Source organism: Jaculus jaculus, chromosome X (assembly GCF_020740685.1).
Source record: "Jaculus jaculus isolate mJacJac1 chromosome X, mJacJac1.mat.Y.cur, whole genome shotgun sequence".
In the NCBI taxonomy this organism is placed as follows: Eukaryota; Metazoa; Chordata; class Mammalia; order Rodentia; family Dipodidae; genus Jaculus; species Jaculus jaculus.
The window spans coordinates 16397372-16416918 of NC_059125.1; the positions used below are offsets into that span (position 1 = coordinate 16397372).

At 42.2% G+C, this 19547-nt stretch overlaps 1 protein-coding gene and 1 pseudogene across 1 annotated transcript in view; one reads left to right on the top strand and one right to left on the bottom strand.

Annotated features, from left to right (window-relative positions):
• Window positions 1–338: 338 nt before the first annotated feature.
• LOC101604489 lies at window positions 339–1800 on the top strand (annotated as a pseudogene).
• Window positions 1801–7385: 5585 nt separating this feature from the next.
• The window catches only part of Wwc3 (WWC family member 3), a 121432-nt gene continuing 109270 nt past the window's right edge, over window positions 7386–19547 (bottom strand). Inside the window, exons 18-23 of the mRNA XM_004663693.3 lie at window positions 19241–19406; window positions 17394–17558; window positions 15664–15756; window positions 13154–13381; window positions 12778–12905; window positions 7386–9884 (exon numbers count right to left, since the gene is read on the bottom strand). Coding sequence (XP_004663750.2) covers window positions 9818–9884; window positions 12778–12905; window positions 13154–13381; window positions 15664–15756; window positions 17394–17558; window positions 19241–19406 — 847 coding nt within the window. The 3' untranslated portion in view covers window positions 7386–9817. The remainder of the gene's footprint in view (window positions 9885–12777; window positions 12906–13153; window positions 13382–15663; window positions 15757–17393; window positions 17559–19240; window positions 19407–19547) is intronic.

A 19547-nucleotide genomic window follows, 5' to 3' on the forward strand; every position in this document is an offset into this window, starting at 1 on the left:
AACAACCTTTGCAAGCAAGCACCTTTAATCAGTGAGCAATCTCTCCAACCCTTAGTCCTTTAAAAAATATTTTAAGCCAGAGTGCTGGTCCAAGCCTTTAATTCCAGCACAGGCAGAGTTAGAATGATCACTGTGAGTTAGCGACCACCCTGAGACCACATAGTGAATTCCAGGTCAGCGTGGACTACAGCGAGACCCTCTCTCTCTCCCTCCCTCTCTCTCTCTCTCTCTCTCTCTCTCTCTCTCTCTCTCTCTCTCTGTATATATATATGTGTGTTTGTGTGTGTGTGTATTGACCCTGCTTCTTGTCCTTGCTGGTGTCTAGGACTTGGTGCCCCATGTTCTTGGGCTTTGGCTGGGTGGCTACAAGTGCTGTTGGTACCCCCAACCTGTCCCTCAAGGCTGTCCCAGTGGTGGCTTCCAGAAAAGGAGTGGCCCTGTGTGGAGGCCAGCAGCTGCAAGGAGGATACAAGAAGAAAGTCTCCTACTATGAAGACAGTGACATTAAAAGCTATTACTATGGACAGAGTCACCCCATGAAGCCTCACAGACTTTGCATGATTCACAACTTGCTGGTAAATTTTGAGTTACATAGAAATATGGAAATATACTTAATATCCAGCGTTTGATGGGCTCTTTGAGTTTTGTCAGATTTCCACTGGTGGCTCAGTTGCTGGGGTCATAAAGTTAAACCTCCAGCAAACCCATATGGCTGCTAAATGGCCTAGAGAATTACATCATCCCCAGAAGTCAGAAGCATTGGGCTTCTTTTATGTTAATGATATTGTGTTGGCCATGCTCAAGTTACTCAAGTGTCATCAGAGAGTCTTATATATTGATATAGGTATCTATCATGGTGATGGTGTTGAAGAAGCTTTTTATGTAACAGAGTGTGGGATGACTGGTTCAATCCATAGACTTGGGAAATACCTTCCTGACATCTGAGACTTGAGGGACAGTGATGCTGGGAAAGGAAAATACTGTGCCGTCAATTTTCCAATGCAAGATGGTATTGATGAGTCATCTGGGCAGATATTTAAGCCTATCATCCCCAAAGTGATGGAAGCGTCTGCCTGGCGCTGTTGCAGTGTCCTGCCGACTCCTTATCTGCTAATAAGCATGGGTACTGCAGTCTCCCTGTCAAAGGTCATGCCAATTGTGTAGAAGTTGTAAAATCTTTCTTCTTGCCTTTGCTGATGCTACATAATCCGTACCATGGCTTGATGTGGGACCTACGAGACAGCTGTGGCCCTTGATTATTATTATTATTATTATATTATTATTATAGGATTATTATTAAGATCCCCAATGACTTGCCTCATAATGAATACTTTTGAGTATTTTGGAACAAATTGAAAACTGCACATTAGTCCATCAAACATGACAATCCAGAACATGCCAGAATACATGGAAAAGATAACACAACATTTATTTGAAAATCTGCACTGTACGTTACCAATGCAGCTGGTGACCAGATGCAAATTACTCCAGAAGACGCTGTTCATAGACATGGTGGTGATGAGGATGGAGAAGATCCGGACAAGAGCATTGCTATTCAAGCATCAGACGGGCTGATAGCATGTGATGAAGAATTCTCAGATTCTGAGGGTGAAGGGGAAAGAAGTCATAGAAATGTGGCTTACTATAAGAAAAGAGCAAAGAAAGCTAGGACTGAAGAAGACAGGAACGAAACAGAGGACAAAAAAAGCAGATGTTAAGGAAGAAGATAAACCCAAGAACAATAGTGGTACAAAAACAGACACCAAAGGAGCCAAATCAGAACAATTCAGCAATCCTTGAATGTGAGTTTCCATTATTTTAGGAAACCGTTTTAAAAGTGACAAAATACTAGGATGAAAGGTGTTTTCTGTTTGAACACTTCTGGCTTAATTTATACTACTTTGGCATGGGCTATATTTATTGTCAAAATGGGCTTTTTATGTTTGGGTTTTTATTGGCAAGTTTGATTGTAAATCATTTTCTAAATATGAAGCAAAATTCCTTTTGTCTACCATACTTTATGTGATAATATTTAAAATTGATGTGCTATTATGTAAAAAAATAAACCTGACCTATTAAAGAATTATGTGGCCTTTCTGGTACGAAAAAAAAAAAAAAACATTGAGAAAGGGTCTCACTAAATTGTTCAGAGGCCTTGAACTTACACTACTGCCTCAGCCTTCCAAGTACAGGTCTGTGCCACACACTTGCCACCCAGAATAGACTTCAGTTGGGACTGGGAAAATGGCTCAGAGGATAGAGTGCAGGTTGTGCAACTCTGAGGACGTGAGTTGGATAGACTTGGGTGTTTTATTAAAGTTGAGCTTGCAACCTGAGCAGGCAGGTCACTGCTACAGGGGTCGTGTCACTTGGGATAGATCCTGGAGGCCAGCCCTAAGGTGTGTTTAGGAGTAGATTTTGAGCCCAGCTCTAAGGTGTGTGGAGAGTAGTTTGAGCTCTGGTGGTATCTCACTGCTTGGATCTGTGGAAATGATCCAGCATCATCCACCACTGGTGGTGTTCAGCTAGGATTTGAAAGCCTGAAATAAGCCCCTTTCCCCTTCTAAGCTGCCTTTGGCTGGGTATTTGTTCCAGGAACATGAAGCTGGCTATAACACCATGTAAAAGCTGGAAGCTATGAAGGGTTTACATAATCCCAGTGTGCCTATGGTGAGAAGGAAGACAGGAGAATTTCTCAGAAGCTTATGAGCAGAGTAGAGTGGCAAACAACAAGAGACTCTGCCTCAAAAGAGGTGGAATGTACAACCTGAAAGTTGTCCTCTGACCTCCACAGGCACATTGTGGCATCTGAATATCTGCTCTCTCTCTCTCACTCGTGCTCTCTCTCTCTCTCTCTCTCTCTCTCTCTCTCTCTCTCTCTCACACACACACACACACACACACACACACACACCACATAAATAACCATTAGTGTAGTTGTCTATCTTATATTTTTTTATTTTTTGAGGTAAGGTCTTGCTCTAGCCCAGGCTGACCTGAAATTTGTTCTGTAGTCTCAGGGTGGCCTTGAACTCATCGTGATCCTCCTATCTCTGCCTCCTGAGTGCTGGGATTAAAGGTGTACACCACTACACCCAGTTATTTTCCATCTTTCGTTTTTTTTTTTCTTGTTATGTGTGCATGTATGTGTAGTGTACAAGCCTGTATATATGCATATAGATGTGTGTGAATGGTATGTGCACACCCTATGCACACCTGTGTGGTGGCCAGAGAACTTTGGCCAGCAAGACCTCATGATTCTTCTGTCTACACCCATCTTGGGGCTGTGGATGTGGGCATACATGACCATGCTGTCTTTTTACATGGTACTATGGATCAAATTCATGTCCTCATCCTTTTACAGAAAGCACTCTTTCCCACTGCGGTGGTTTTATTCAGATGCCTCCTATGAACTCTTGTGTTTTGAATGCTTGCTCTCTGGCTGATGGCAATTGGATAGGTGGAGACTTCCTGGAGAAGGCATGTTGCTGGTGTGGGCTTTAGGGTGATTTAACCAGCTCCCCTTCCCAGAGTTTGAGTTGCTATCCTCTTTCTGTTTTCCACCTGCTATGGCAAAAGTGATGCCCAGCCTCTGCTCATGCCATGCTTTCTCCTGCCATCATGAAACTTCCCTTTGAGGCAGTGAGCCAAATAACAACTTTCGTCCCATCAGCTGCTTTTGGTCAGGTGCTTTGTCCCAGCAATGAGACAGTGACTACAACACCCACTGAACAGTATCTTCAGCCTGTGTGTGTGTGTGTGTGTGTGTGTGTGTGTGTGGAGAGAGAGAGAGAGAGAGAGAGAGAGAGAGAGAGAGAGAGAGAGAGAGACGGAGAGAGGGAGAGAGAATGGGCATGTGGGCATACCAGGATAATCAGCCACTGCAAACAAACTCCAGACACATGTACCACATTGTGCATCTAGCTTACATGGGATGGATGGGTCACGGGGAATTGAACCTGGGTCCTTTGGCTTTGCAGCACATGCTTTAACCACTAAGCCATATCTCTCCAGTCCAACATTCCTTTTCTTCTATTTTTTTTTTTTTTTTTGAGTTTTTGAGGTAAGGTCTCACTCTGGCTCAGGCTGACCCGGAATTAACTATGTAGTCTCAGGGTGGCCTCAAACTCACCATGATCCTCCTACCTCTGCATCCCAAGTGCTGGGATTAAAGGCGTGCGCCACCACACTCAGATTCAACATTCCTATTTTTTGAGACAAGTTCTTATGTAGCCAAGGCTGGCTTCAAATTTGTTGTATAGCTAAGACTGGCTTTTGAACTTCCAATCCTCTGTCTCAATTTCCTCCAAGCTGCCGAGATTCCATCTTATTTTTTAGCTGAACCAAGATTTCATCAATTAGACTTGAGTAGCTGCTCAGCAAGCTCCAGAGACCCTCTTGTCTCTGTTTCCCAGTGCTGGGATCAAAGGCCAGAGACGCGTGCTGCCGCAATCAGCTTTTATGTTGGGGCTGAGGATCAAACTTAGGTCTGCGTGCTTGGGCAACAAGCACTTTACCCATTGAACCCTTTTCCCAGCCCTATTTTCTGACTTAAAGACAGAAAACAAAATAAGCAAGAGAAGCAACATTCAAATTTACATAAGCAAAACAAAAGCATCCCAGAAATGCACATAGTGAGTCTTGAGCAAGTGGAAATGCATAATTTTTAGGTAAGAGTATTGACTATCATAAAGATATCAGCCCTCCAAAATTGGTAAGTTCAAGGCAATTCCTACAAAATGCTCATTTTTTTCTTAGAGCTAGACAAATTAACTCAAAATTTATTTGGAAGAACAAACAAACAAGAATAGCTAGGGGGGCTGGAGAGATGGCTTAGCGGTTAAGCGCTTGCCTGTGAAGCCTAAGGACCCCGGTTCGAGGCTCAATTCCCCAGGTTCCACGTTAGCCAGATGCACAAGGGGGCGCACGCGTCTGGAGTTCGTTTGCAGAGGCTGGAAGCCCTGGCGCACCCATTCTCTCTCTCTCCCTCTATCTGTCTTTCTCTCTGTGTCTGTCGCTCTCAAATAAATAAATAAATACTTTAAAAAAAAAGAATAGCTAGGGAAGTACAGAGAAAGAAGAAAAAAAGAAGAGCTGACAGAAAAAAAAAAAAAACAACTATCAACAGGCCTCTACAAGAAAGTAGACCTACTGGGTGTGGTGGCACACACCTTTAATCCCAGCACTTGAGAGGCAGAGATACGAGGATCACTGTGAGTTCAAGGCCAGCCTGAGACTATATAGTGAATTTCCAGTCAGCCAGCCTGAGCTAGAGTGAAATACTACCTCAAAGAGAGAGAGAGAGAGAGAGAGAGAGAGAGAGAGAGAGAGGGAGGGAGGGAGAGGGAGAGGAAGTAGGCCCACTCATAATAGTACTGACTTAGACTGTTATGTTTTCTCCCCTCTACAAGTAGCAAGGACTCACAAATATGGCATGCTATTGGCAAGGACATGGCCAAATTGCATCATACATTACAGATGGGAATCAAAATGGGACACTTACTAGAAGAGAAATACAGTGATATGTCACAAAATTCCATATGTAGCTACACTTTTGCCTAGAGATTTCTCTTCTAGGGATCAATCCACTTCCAGGAATCATTCCTGGCAAAAATGTGAGGTATTGTCAAACAAACATAATTAATGATTTTTTATAGCAGAAGGTAAGAAATAATCAGAAGATGGTTGAATAAAGTTATAATGCACAAATTCAATGTACATAGGTAAAAAGGAATAAAAAGATTGTATATACCACTTTGAAAAACGTGAGGATGAAAAGAATGTATTTCTTTTCTGTTTGTGTGTGTAATTAGGTAGGTACATGGTGTGGTATGTGTGTAGGTATGTGTAGTGTATGCAAGTGTCGCCAAGCCTGGCTTTGAACTTCCAATCCTTTGCCTCAATCTCCTTACATGTGCTTGCCTGTAGTGGGCTGCACTCACTTGCAGTGGCCAGAGAGGGATGTGTGTTCTGCTCCATCCACTCTTCCTCCATTTCTTATTTGAGCTGGAGTCTCTTACTGATTCCAGTGCTTGCCTTGTGCACGAGTGTGTGATTCCCTGATCTTTGCTCTGTTGTAAAAGTACAGATGTGTATGTCTATGCTCAGCTGCTTATGTGGGTCCTGGGGCTTGAACTCTAGTGGAATCTCAGGTCTCCTCAGGCCTTCATGCTCAGACAGGAAGTGCTCGTACCTTGAAGCAATCTCACCAGCTTAGAAAAAAAAAATGTATTTTGTATGTAGGATGGATGTAAATTTGGGGGAGCCAAAAGACAAATTGTAGTCAATTGACTTGAGATATGATTTACACAATTCAGGCTGGCCTCACACTTGTTATGTAGGCCAGGTGAGCTTCAAACTTTCTAGATTCTCCCACCTCATCCTCCAAAGGCTGATATCACAGGCCTGTGCCACCACATCTAGCTCTATACTTGGTAGAATGGTAACCTTTTGGTAGTATAAAAGATAATGTAACCATGGGACCTGAGAATGTGACCTTAATTCGAAAGAGCTTTTTGCAGAGGTAATTAAAATCTTGGGCTGAGATCATCCTGTATTAATTAGGTGGACACTAAGAAAGGAAGATCCTGTTTCCAAAAGTTATGAACAGAACCTGAAGACCACCACCTGAGGTTGGCCTCTGGCCTCCACATGTACCTATATACACATGTTCCACACACATAAACTATAAACATACATGTGAAAAATTAAAGTTATTACCCCAAAACTCATACCTATAAATACTATCATAAGTGTATTCTATTTGAGTTAAAAGAATGAGAAAAGACAAGTGGTACATGAACCTTGGATATTTAGAGTTACTATACAGTAAAGTATAATATGGGCACTATGCAGGCATTTTTCTCTATTAGCAATATGTGCTAAAACATTCACAAATGAAATAAGCTATATGAGCTGTGCTTCATGTCACAAGACAGAGAAGTGAGTAGAGGTGTGGAAAAAGAAACATGATTGGCCTGTGTGGAAGCCAGATAAACATTACATGTGCATTTGTTGTACTATTATCTAATTTTTTCTTGCCGTTTTTGTTATTGTTTTCAAGACAGGGTCTCACTCCAGCCCAAGCTGACCTGAAACTCACTCTGTAGCTCTTGGCTGGTCTCAAACTCATGACAGTCTTCCTACCTCAGCCTCCTGAGTGCTGAGATTAAAAGCATGTGCCACCATTCCCAGCTTGATTTTGTATCTCTATCTTATATGTAAAATAAGCATGTGTTTATTTTTTGGCACTGAGATTGAACTCATGGCATTGTACATAGTAAACATGTATTTTACCACAGGGCTACCTTCCCTGCCTTCTTTTTCAAATATATTTAAGTCTCCATAAAATTGTAAATTAAAAAAACCCACATCACACATTTCTATTTGTTCTTAAGGCAGGTTAGTTTAATTTTATAGAAGAAATACTTTCAAACGATACAAATGACACAATCATAGAGCACAGTGACAAAAACAAAGAGATGAATACTGATTATAACTTATTCCACAACAGAAGGTTACTTATTTTAGCAATAATCACCAAAGCCTGACAATGCAGTGATTAGATAAAGCGAAACCCCAAATTCCCTTCTACATGTGGTGGTTTCAGAAACCCCGACGGCAGAATTCAGATCACTTCAGGCGCAGGACAGCTCAGAGATCAGCAGATTTCTTCCTTACAAGGCCAAACATATGCCTAAACTTACACAGTAGGTGTAACTTTTCCTCCCTAAACCCACAGGACTTCATTTGTCTGAAGTGGGAGATATCTTAAGTAGATGGGAAGCACAAAACAGATCATCTTCCATGTGCTCCAAATGCACAGCCAGGCCAGATGGAAGGAAGAGGTGAGATGGGAAGGTGGCAAGGCCACATAATCCTCCTCAGACTGACCCCAAAGCACAGACCCCCTGTGGGGCAAGAGTAACCGGGCAACACTCCACAGGGACATTGGTGTAAGGGAGGCTGGGACACTTCAGAAAACATGGGTCTGGGGACTTTTGGTATCAGGATAGTAGATTTTCCTCTCAACTATGAATAGGAGTTGGCGGAAAAGCTGCCTTCATTCACTAACCCACAGAGAGTAGCTTGGAGTGAGGTGTGACTTTGAAGGTTGGCTCTACGTATAACTGGTGCTTACCGCAGCTAGCTCTGGCTGGAGGCTAAGGTCCCAGCAGCCTGTGAGCATAGGGAGAGGGACTGCCTGGCAATGCTGCCTGCCACTGGCATTGCTCTAAGGATTGGTGCCTTGGGCCTCTACTTCTATTGTAGGTTCATATAAAAAGGAATTGGAAAAAAGTGGGGGAGGAGCAAAAAAGCAAAGCTAGAAGCAGGAATGCATAGCAAGAGATGACATCCATGAAAAGCATAAAATTTTCAGTCTTACCACCACTGACAAATTCCATTGTCTGTGATTGGTCGCATGTCAATGAAATGCCTTTATAAAATTCATTTTTAACAATTCTAAAAAGGAAAGTGGGTTACATTAGGAAGGAAGTTACAGGCTGATAAGAATAGACCTGATTAAAGGGGACATTTCCAAGGGAAAAGGAGAAAGCTCTAGGAAGAGTTCTGTTTTCTTTGACATTTCCTGTGACTACTTCATTTACTCATTCAAGGCCTCAGAAAGGAGAGCACAATTCATTTATGATAAATGTGTGTAGGCAAACTAGACTTTTTGGCATTTAAAAACTTGTGGCATATTTTTATTCCATTAATTTTTGTTCCCTCATGAACAATACTGGGTAGACTCCCATGTGAGGGAGGCATTCTGATTTAGTTCAAATACTCTCCTGTAAGTGACTTGCTGGGTAATTCAAGTTACCCACATGTCCTTCTTCACACACACACACACACACACACACACACACACACAGCACCTTCAAAGTTGATGTCTCTGCCATTGTTATCTGCTTTATACACCCTTTTCACTTTCCTTCACAACCCAGTGGGACAGCAGGAGGACACGCCCACCCTTCTGTCTGTCACATCAGCCCAAGGTGGCCAAGGTAGCTGCATGTGCTCTGACCAATGCAGGCAGTGTGGACGGCCAACAGCCACCGGTGGACAGGCAGGCTGAAACCTGGGATGCCGGAGGCTCCATTGCTGGCTTCAGACTTGTGGTAAGCACAGAGATATGCAATAGACAACACAGCAATAAAGGGCTATCAGTGCCCAGGCCACACAGGACACTGAGCCCTGCAACGCATACACAGCTAGCAAAATATGACTGAGCCACTGTAGTTGATATTTTAACAAAACACACAGAGAGTGAAAGTGTACAATATACATGGTAAATGCACCTATGAAAAACTGATACAAGTGACGAATTCAGCACATAGTGTTTGCGTGTCAGGTGTCAGAAACAAAACCGGCCCCAAGTTCCATTCTACTGTATGACAAATACTGAAGAACAAAAATTCAGTCTTAAAATACAACTTAAAGTCAGTATTTTCCTTCAAGGAAAAAAAAAGTACTATAAATAAATTACAATACAGTGAATTTGCCTGAACTCACTTCGTTTCTGTCTTTCAGCCTTTAAGTCAAGTAAAACAGCATAAAAACTGTACACTCTTAACATGATAGTTGATCTTTTATAAAATAACCTGTCTTTAGAGATGTTGATTCACAACAAGGAAAAACCAAGCCCTGTTGCCGTCACTATTATAAAATATATATGTATAGATATATGTTTTTTTTTACAAAATGTGTATATTAATAGCTTTGCACAAATATTTTAAAGACAAATTTAGCTAATCTAAGAACTTCATGAAAATAAAACAGGCAGATAAATACTTCATGTGCACAATGCACTACATCAAACGTCGTCGGCTGGGAGAGGAGGTATGTTAATCCTTGGTCTTGTAAAAAATGCTATCTTCTCCCTAGGATTGGAAAGAATTATAGGTTATAAGCATGTATAAGCTCCTGGGGATGTGGTTCAGAGGTAGAGCTCATATCTAACATATGAGGCCCTGGGTTCAATCCCAAGTACTGAAGAAAAATATAGCACAAATAAATTTCAATCCCTAATAACACAGTGGTATATTTATCCCTACAGCCTAAACTACTAACTGGCATATAATATACAGTATATAGAAAATATTTGTTTGTTAATAAGTGAATGAAAAAACTAAAATATGGATGCATGAGTTCTAAATCATAACCGAGGATAGAAAGACATAGCATTTCGTGCTAGTTCATGTCAAGGATATGAACATCTAGAATATCAAAAAAGGCTAGAGCCAGGTGTGGTGGTGCAAGCCCTTAAGCCCAGCACTTGGAAGCAGAGACAGGAGGATTGCTGAGAGTTTGAGGCCACCTTGAGACTATGGAGTAAATTCCAGGTCTGCTTGGGATACAGTAAGACCCTACCTGGCAAAAAACAAAAAAAATGAAGAAAAAAGTACTAAGCCTAAAAGTCAGAGACGTGGTATTAGGCAATGACAGGGAAAGAAACACTACCACTTGTTGCAATGTGCATGACCTCAGGAGTAGGATGGTGATTGAATGGAGCAAGACCCTAACAACTACACCCTGCATGTCATGTAGTCTAATCTATGTGAAGTAGCTGGAAGGGGCGATTTCAAAGGTAGGGTAGATGAATGGTCAGCAGGGCTCAGGGATGGGAGTGGGTAGGACTGCCAAATGGATATGAGACGCTTTTCTTTGAGCCTGATGAAAGTGTTTGAAAACTAGATGGTGGTGGGTGATGGCACAAAACACCTTGAATGCACCAAACGCTCCTGACCTGCTCATTTTAAAACAGCTAATTGTATGTTCCATGAATTTCGCTTTGATTTTTCATAGGCATAAACAAATACAGATATAGCTGAGCAATTCCCCTCAACTACAAAATAAAAACGTGAATCCATGTTATTAGAATAAGGAATAAAATAAATATTAAAAAAATGAATCCATGCTATTAGAATTCAAGACAGTGGCTTCTTTAAGTGAGGGGAAGCTGAAGCTACTGACGATGCTTGATTAAGCAATAATTCACTCAACTCTATAATCTGTATTCTTTCCTATAAGTAGATTTTTGTCCCAATCAAGTTAATTAAAAAGCAAAGGTGATAACAAATATGTGTATAAATCAGTTATTTATTGTAGTGTTTGTTTGGAAAGCAACAGCAAGTTGTAACATCGAGTGGCTGGGCAAATTATAGATAAAACATTACACTTAAATAAGCATGTAGCATCATGGGATATTTCAATTTTTAAATGACTGATTTCTATATTATGGTGACAGGTAGCATTAAAAAAAACTATATAAATATTAGGAGAATACAAGGGGAAAATATTGTACTAAGTGAGATTACACAGGGTCCGAAAGACAAACTCTGCATGTTAGGTTCCTAACCTGAGACAGCTTAAGTTGATTGTAAGTTTTAGAAAGCATCAGCACTATTGGCAAGGAACTACAATGAGGCTAGGAGAGTGGGAAATTGGAAAAGGATGAGAGGAGCGATTATTTAACATGCAATTGGAGGAAGGAAATACAGGAGATGGAAGAGTTTTGGGGGAAGAAAGGAAATACATAAGACTAATAAAGGCATGAATCATTACCATAGAAAACTTTCTCTGGTTTATTAAAAAATATAACTCTTAAGAAGGAGGTATACTCCAGGCAGAAGTACCCTGTAGGGGATGGAGAAAGCTCAATCCTAACACCACAGTGTCAGAACTTGGTCCTCCAAACAATGCAGGCCATTGTCAAAGCACTTGATTACCCTCCAGAGCTAAACACCAAGACTCTACTGCTCAAACACTGTAGGCTGCAATCACAGATCATAAAGAGATCATACTGGAACTGAGAAAGAAGCCAGCTCCCTGCTGGCTAGCCATCATAGTGTGGAAAAGCACTATGTGAGCTGCCGGGGGATAATGGTCACCAACAGAGTGAGCAAGCAGGGGATCCTGCAAACAACAAAATCAAGCAGCAAGGTGAGATGTACACGCCTGCACAATAGTGGCACAGCAGCTATAGGGGTAACTAATGGCTTTCTGGATACAAGGCCTGCTCAGTGGGAGGAAATTCATACCTGGGCTGAGAACCAAGTCAGAATCCCATGGATGGGAAGGTCATAGAGTCAAGAGGGAAGCTCCCACTGTTCTTCAGCTAAGAAGAGAGGGTATGCCTATCAAAAAGTCTTTTAGATAAGTCATCACTATCACATGTCCCAGGGCCTAGGAGACATTACAGAGGAAGTGGTGGATTAAATATGAGTGCTGTTACTCACACTGGTAGCCTAAGAACCTCCTCCAGGGAGATAGCAGTAGATACTAATGAGACTCAAATCTCATCAAAGAAGAAAATCAGAAGATGCAGAGAGCTCAACATTCAAGGTGACTTGTAATACAAGGCTCAGAGAACATTACAGAAGAGGGGGAAGAAAGAATTCTAGAGCCACAGAGTGAGAATGAGTATCCTGAGGCACTGCTCCCAGCAAAAATTGACTGGTGTATTCATGACCCATATTGAATACTGAAAACTCCATGGAGGAGGGCACTCTGTGGAATGAGAATGCAGGTAGAAGAACATAAGAGTATGTGAGGAATGTGACCAATTTGTAATGTGGTTAAACAGTAAAGTTCACCATTAAAAAGAAGAAGAAAACATCAAAAGGTTAGTAATGGTTAGAAATGCTGCTTGTAGTGGATGCCTGGGATTTCCCTCTCACAGTGGTTACTGTGCTGTTTCTGGTATCACAGGCACCGTGCTGATAAAACAGCAGTGAACAGTAGGGTTGGGCATGGGGGCCATCTCTCCCTTACCTAAAGGTCTGCACTTGGATGGGCTCTTTGTGACTCTGCCCACGCAGCTGGTAGATCTCTTTGGAAGCCTTCTTCAACATCTTCTCAGCTACTTGTTCCTGATGGTAGTCAAGTTTAGTCTGTCTGGTCTGCAACAGAAATATTTTCTGAGCAAGTCTTTTTTACAGCTACTTTTTCAAAAGGAGAAGCATGAGTGCACTGCCAGCCCTGGAAGAACCAACCACCCAACCAATCACCCCACAGTACGGACAAGTTTCCTTTCAAGGACCACTCAATTATGGGGATGCCCACAACTGGAGCACAGAGTAGTGACATGAAGGCAGAAGCTGGAGAACTCTTAAATGGAGCCTGGAGCACACTCTAAGCCTGTTCTTACCTGCCGCTCCGCTTCCTTCAGTAGGCTGCGGAATCGCTCATCTCGGAGCACCCAGTGTGGCAAATCAGTCTGGCCTCGCAGCTGGGCATCTTCCAGACGCTGCCTCAGCTCCCGGAGAGTGCCAATCTCCTCGTTTAGCTGTCGCTGTCGAGTCTTTGATGCCTGAAGATCCAGCTCCAGGTCCAGGGAGGTGCGGGCCATGAGCTCAGCCAAAGAAGACCTGCAGGACTGTGGACGGCAGGGGGCACCAGTGAGCACGCAAACCAATACCTTGCCTTGGGCTGGTACAAGCTCCACCTTCTTCAAAGTTCTTCCACAATCATAGGTACTTCTCTAAGTATGACCCACATTTAATAAAATACAGGCTGGCCTGGAGATATGGTACACTAGTTAAGAACACATTCTGCACAAGCAGAAGGGCTTGAAGGAGCTTGAGACTGTTCAAATCTCCAGAACCTACAGAAGCAGGTGGGAGCGGCCATGCATGTCTGAAACCCTAGTTCTGTGGGGAGCAGAGATGGGGGTGTCACTGGGGATCACAAACATGAAGCTCCAGAATCAGTAACAGACTCCATACATCATTGCAAGGAAAACAGGTGGATGAGTGAAGGAAGGAAAAACCAGACATTCTTTTCCAGCTGCTACAGACAAGTGCATGGGGCACCCATCAGCAAATACACACACCACACTGCTCTCCATACATACTATGCATTCAAAACTTCAAAAAAAAAAAACTTGGGCAATCTTTTTAAAAATATTTTATTTGTTTGACAGAGAAAGAGGAAGCGAGAATGGGCAGACCAGGGCTTCCAGCCATTTCAAATGAACTCCAGACATGTGTGTCCCCTTGTACATCTGGCTAACATGGGTCCTGGGGAATCGAATCTGGGTCATCTGGATTTGCAGGCAAATGCCTTAAGCACTCTACAATCCCTCCAGCCCTTGGGCAATCTTAAATGCATACTTCAATATCATGGTCAGTAATAAACTGTTTTCTTTAATGAAAATATATAATTGTGTTTGCAAAAGCATGGAACAATACACACTCTTAAATGCAGGTGGCAGGATCAAATATGAACAAAATCTTACAGAAATGCCATCTGACAAACCATATCTATAGCTGGAAATACATTTTTCTTTGGTTTTGAGATTTCTTTCTTTTTTTCTGGTTTTTTTTTTTTTTTTTTTTTTTTTTTTTTACCTAGGATCCCACTCTACCATATGATGACCTGAAATTCACTATGTAGTCTTAGGATGGCCTCATGGTGATCCTCCTACCTCTGTTTCCCAAGTGCTGGGAATAAGGCGTGAACCATCACGCCTGGCTAGATTTCATTTTTGACTTGCATCTGAAAGGTGCAACTGCAAGCACACAAAAGTGGCCCAATTAAGGCTTATGACAAGGAGAAAAATAAAGTTAAATACACAACAGAAAACTGATTCAATGAATTACATGGGTAAATGCTCTGAGAATCCAGTGGGTCAAGGCCAGGGATGGTGCTCAACATCCTAATGAGCAGAGGACAATCCCCAGAGCAAAGAATGGCCCAGTTCACAATATCTACACTGACGCTTCACAATGTCTACACTGATGCTATAGAGATACACTTTTATAGCTGAATTAGGTTATCATTTTTAGTATGAAGCTATTCTGAGTATAAACATCACATGGAAATCTTTGAATGTGTGTGGTGTAGTGTGTGTGCATAGGTGTGTAGATGCAGACCGCTCATGCACAGATATGTGGAAGCCAGAAAAGAAAGAACATTAGGCATCCTCCTCTATCATCCTTCCATGTGTTTCCTTGAGACAGTCTCTCACTGAACCTAGTGCTTCCACTTTATCCCTGTGATTGATTAGCAAGCCCGAGCAACTCGCTGGTCTCCAACCCCTCACAGCACTGGGGTTAGAGGCATGCATAGCCATACCCAGTTGTTTACATGGATTCTGGGGACATCACACTCAGAGCAAGTCAGGTTCACTCAAACCCTGATGTTTGCATAGTAAGTACTCTTACTCACTGGGTAATCTCCCCAACCACAAAAATCTTGGATTTTTAAAATATATATTTCTAAAGTATTCTTGCCCAGAAAAGACAGTGACCCACTATCTTATAAAGCACAACTTTATAAGCTGGTATAATATGTAATTTGAAGATATAACTTGGTGAGTAAGGAAATGAAAACCCTCAAACAGTCCTAGATAGAAGCATCATATGTCAAGAAACTCAAATTTTCTAAACTATGCATACTCTCCTGTCAAAAAGAAAAAAAATACATTATATAGAAATTATTACTAATTTGATCTTAGAATATAAAGACATGAATTACATAGAATCATATCTTTAAGAAATATTGATAACCTTTTCAAAAAATGTTATGAGAAATAAAAATAAAAATATTACCTTTTAATTAATATGATTAAGTCTTCCCTAAAATACTACTTTTTAAGGTTATAAAAATAACTCATAGGTCAAGTATAGATTCCATATTAGGTTGTGTGGCACACACCTGCTTATAGCGAAGGGTTCGTCTTTCCAAAGTGTTTCGGACAAAGGGCGACTTCCGGGGAAGTGTTGAACTGTCGCTGTCACTACGATAAAGCTGCATCGAAAAGAATGATGGTGAGAAACAACTTATTAGAAATTCACTCTTTTCTATGTTTACAGTGGATGAGACTCTTCACTTTCCAAGGTACTCAAGTACACTTCAGGCTTTTTTTTAGTGTATTTTTAAGCAGAAACAAAAGACAAAACCCAAACCAAACCAAGCTGTCATTCCGGTCCTTTTTATGTCTATCAATCTAATCTCACAGTAACTACAACGTGTTATTAAGTACGATGTCTATGAAAGCAGGCACTGTTCTTAGCATGCTTCACTGATTAGCAATCATTTATAGTTGCTTTTCCTTTCTGGGGTTGGCATAATGGCTTGTTGGAAAATAAAAAAGACAGACTTTCCTGGTAATCAGAGAAGCCAATGTCACCATCTCCCACTATGCCAATCAAAAGAAAAGGTGTAGCTTTAAAGCAGAAAATAAACAATACTTCTTTATGGGAGTCCCTGTATTGTGGATCTCGTGTGGTAGCAGGGTCTCACCACAGGGTCAATGTGTATCTGTCAAGGCTAAGTACTTGATTGCCCAGCCTTATTTCATGTGCCAATTCACAAAAGATATTCAAGAAACCCAGTGGCATGGCAGCTTACCTGCCCTGTGATCATACCCAACATGTATATAAACAATGAGGCCTCTAACATTATCCTCAATAAAAACAGGCTTTTATGCAGGGCACAGAGCCCAGCACAGTATTTTCCAGTCTTCCAGTGAGTGAAAGAAATTTGCCCTACTACCACCCTATTCTCCTCAAGGAGCAGCCAAGTCTGCTCCCTGGTGGTTTGCTTGGAGTCTAAGGTAAGACTGTAAGGACAGCCTTCTAGCGAGTATATACAGTAACACAATTAATCATCATTACAAACACAATTAATCACCTTACAAACCCCATCTCTGTCCAGGTCAGTGGTGCCATTGTTACACTGGCACTGCCCATGTTTTGCCTTGAACTTACTGTCATACCTTCAGTAACTATACTGGCATGGGTGTCCCACCCACATACCTGAGGGTTTTTAGACCTGTGTGCACATGAGAAGCACCTTGGAGCTTTCAAAAGTGCTTCTTCTCAGGCCCCATGTGTGACCTGGGTGTTAGTATTTGGTGATGCCTCCCAATGTGATCTGACTAAACATCTCTACCTTTCTTCAAATGGTATCAATTTCCATGTGAGCGAACTACAACCCAATCCCTAGCAACCACAAACTTGCAGCTGGTTGGTAGCCTGCTTCCCAGCCATATGGTCAAGTTTCATGGCTTCTAACCATGTGGAGGACATATTACTACAACTTGCCTCCTAGATCTTAACCTAACTCCTGACAGTCCCTGCTTTGATTTGGTCTTCCTGGGGCTGACGTGGAAATGGTTCAACCTGCCTCCTGCACATGAGGTAGGGCACACACAGCACTGACAATTCAGGAAGAAATGAGGTAAAACTTAGAGGAAAGCTACAGTTCAACAGGCTCAGGGTCAGGCAGGGTGTCGAATGTCCAGCACTGGTTTTAGTTTCACTTACATATGGTGTTTCTACATTCCTTGGTAGGAGTCAGGACAATGCACAAGTGTTTTTAACATGATCAAAAGAACCAAAAAGGAAACATTACAGACTGGAAGCAAAGAAATTCCAACTCACTCTGCAGACATACTGGCTCCGTGCTCCAGGTGAGAAGGTCTGTGAGCGCACAATGGTGCTGCTGCGAACGAAGGGCGACCCACGGGCCCGGCGGCCGGGCCGCTCCTTGCGCATGCTCACTGCTTCTTCTGGGAAGAGGTCTTCTGTGGTGGTCTCCTTGTCAACCTAGGTGGTATTTCATTTACTACTACGACTGTTCCACAAAACAACTGCTATGTGAACAATTGCCTTTCTGGTTGTTCCCCAGCGCCAGAGTAATTGGCCTTTCATATCTACCACCAGATGGAAGCAGCGCTGTAGGACCGTAAAGTTTCAGGAAATGTCTGCCTCTCTCTATAGGTCTTGCTATATAGCTTTGGCTGTACTAGAACTCACACTGTAGTCCAAGCTGGCCATGAACTCATGGTGATCTTGCCACTGGGTACTGGGATGGCAGGCTTGAACTATCATGCCCAGCAGTACTTCTCGTTCTCTCTAGGGAGCTACATGCAGTTTTCCCCAGCAGTCACATCATCTCACAATCCTGACCTTTCGAAACTGGAAATGCAAATTTATATTCAAAAATGGAAACCCTTTCTAAAATTGCAAACATTTCAACAAATATAAATACTACTTCCTGACTCTCCTCTTCTTTGGTGACCCATTTAACAATCTAAAACGCTGGCTTATCCTTTCTATTGGCTGTTCCAACAGCCAGGGTGCAACTTTCTGTTAATATTTTTTTTCCTGGCTGTATCCTATATATACAGATAGAAAAACAGAATGTAAATTTAGGGAAGGGGACCTCAGATGACAGGAATATGGGTACTCATTGCATTTTTCTACACATTTCAAGGGCAAATCACATTGAGAGGATTTAAACAATGATACTCAAGTCTCACCCTCAAGATCTCCATCACTCTTAACAGGTGGGGACTGGGAGTCAGAACTTTTGGAAACCCTCAGGTGGTTCACAGGTTTACACTGAGCAAATTTTCAATAGATCTGAAGGCTTTCGAAGTAAAAACTTAGGGAAGGGAAAAGACACTGAAATAGCTACTCATTTGAAGGCTGCTGTCTGTCAAGGTTATAACTAGGAGAACATCATGTATTTCTGGTGGCCTAATCTCAAATGGCTATGCCAATCTGCTGCCCAGGCTGGAGCGTGGGAAGTTTTCCAGAAGGTGGATTCATCCCTGTGTTTCAGGAGCATAGCAGTAATATGTTTTTGTGCACTGAGCCGTTAGGGAAAGAAAGTTTCAGCAAGGTATGGATGCAGTGTCAACCACATGTGATGGATGAAATGATCAGAAGGGCAAAAGTATACTTTTATTTTCTTCCTGTGACAAAGGGGAGAGAATAATGAGAAGCATGGCTTCCTTCAAAGCCTTTGGGACCCAGGAAACTACCTCATACTTACTTGTTTCTGAAGATAGGAATGGGTCACCACACAAAAAAAAAGGCATTTAAAAAGGGTTTTAAAAACAGCTCCTGTTTTTCGTTGCAACTGTCCTCTCCTTTTAATCTATAAGTGCTGAACCTTTCTCTATGACCTTCTATATCTATGTGAAGCCTTTACAAATCTTAGGCAATAATTTATTGCCCTAAGTCCTTAGCCTTTGCTTAGCTATCACTCCCAAATCCAGGAGCACTGTTCTTCTATACCACACCTCTTCATTTTTCTCAACACCCATCAGGCTATATGGCTGTTGAATACACGTTCTACTCCTGCATGTGAGCCTAGAAGCTCTGACTTTCCACAGTATCTCTCCTCTACCCCTGTCCTCACACCTCATACTCTTTCTCTCTCTTTCCACGTTTGTCCTGACACTGCATGCTTATAGGTCCCTTTGATGTTTTCTGCTTACCTTAAGAGGCAGGGACCGAAGTTCCTCAGGGATGTAAGAATCTGCCTGGCCAGCAAGCGTGTGCCCATGGATGGAGTCCATACCAATGCAACAGGGCTCTGGGTAAGGAGGGCTGGTCTGGGTGCAGTTGCTACAGCCACTATCAACTGAGTCGGCCTGCCAACTCCTAAAGGTAGACATGGCAAAAGCCCACAGTGTGCTCATCAGATGCAACTTCTTTCACGCCTGCCTTTAGGGGCAGACTAGCAAAAGTAGCTAGAAAACCCCATTTCTTTCCAATAACTAAAAGAGCTTCTGTTCTTATAAA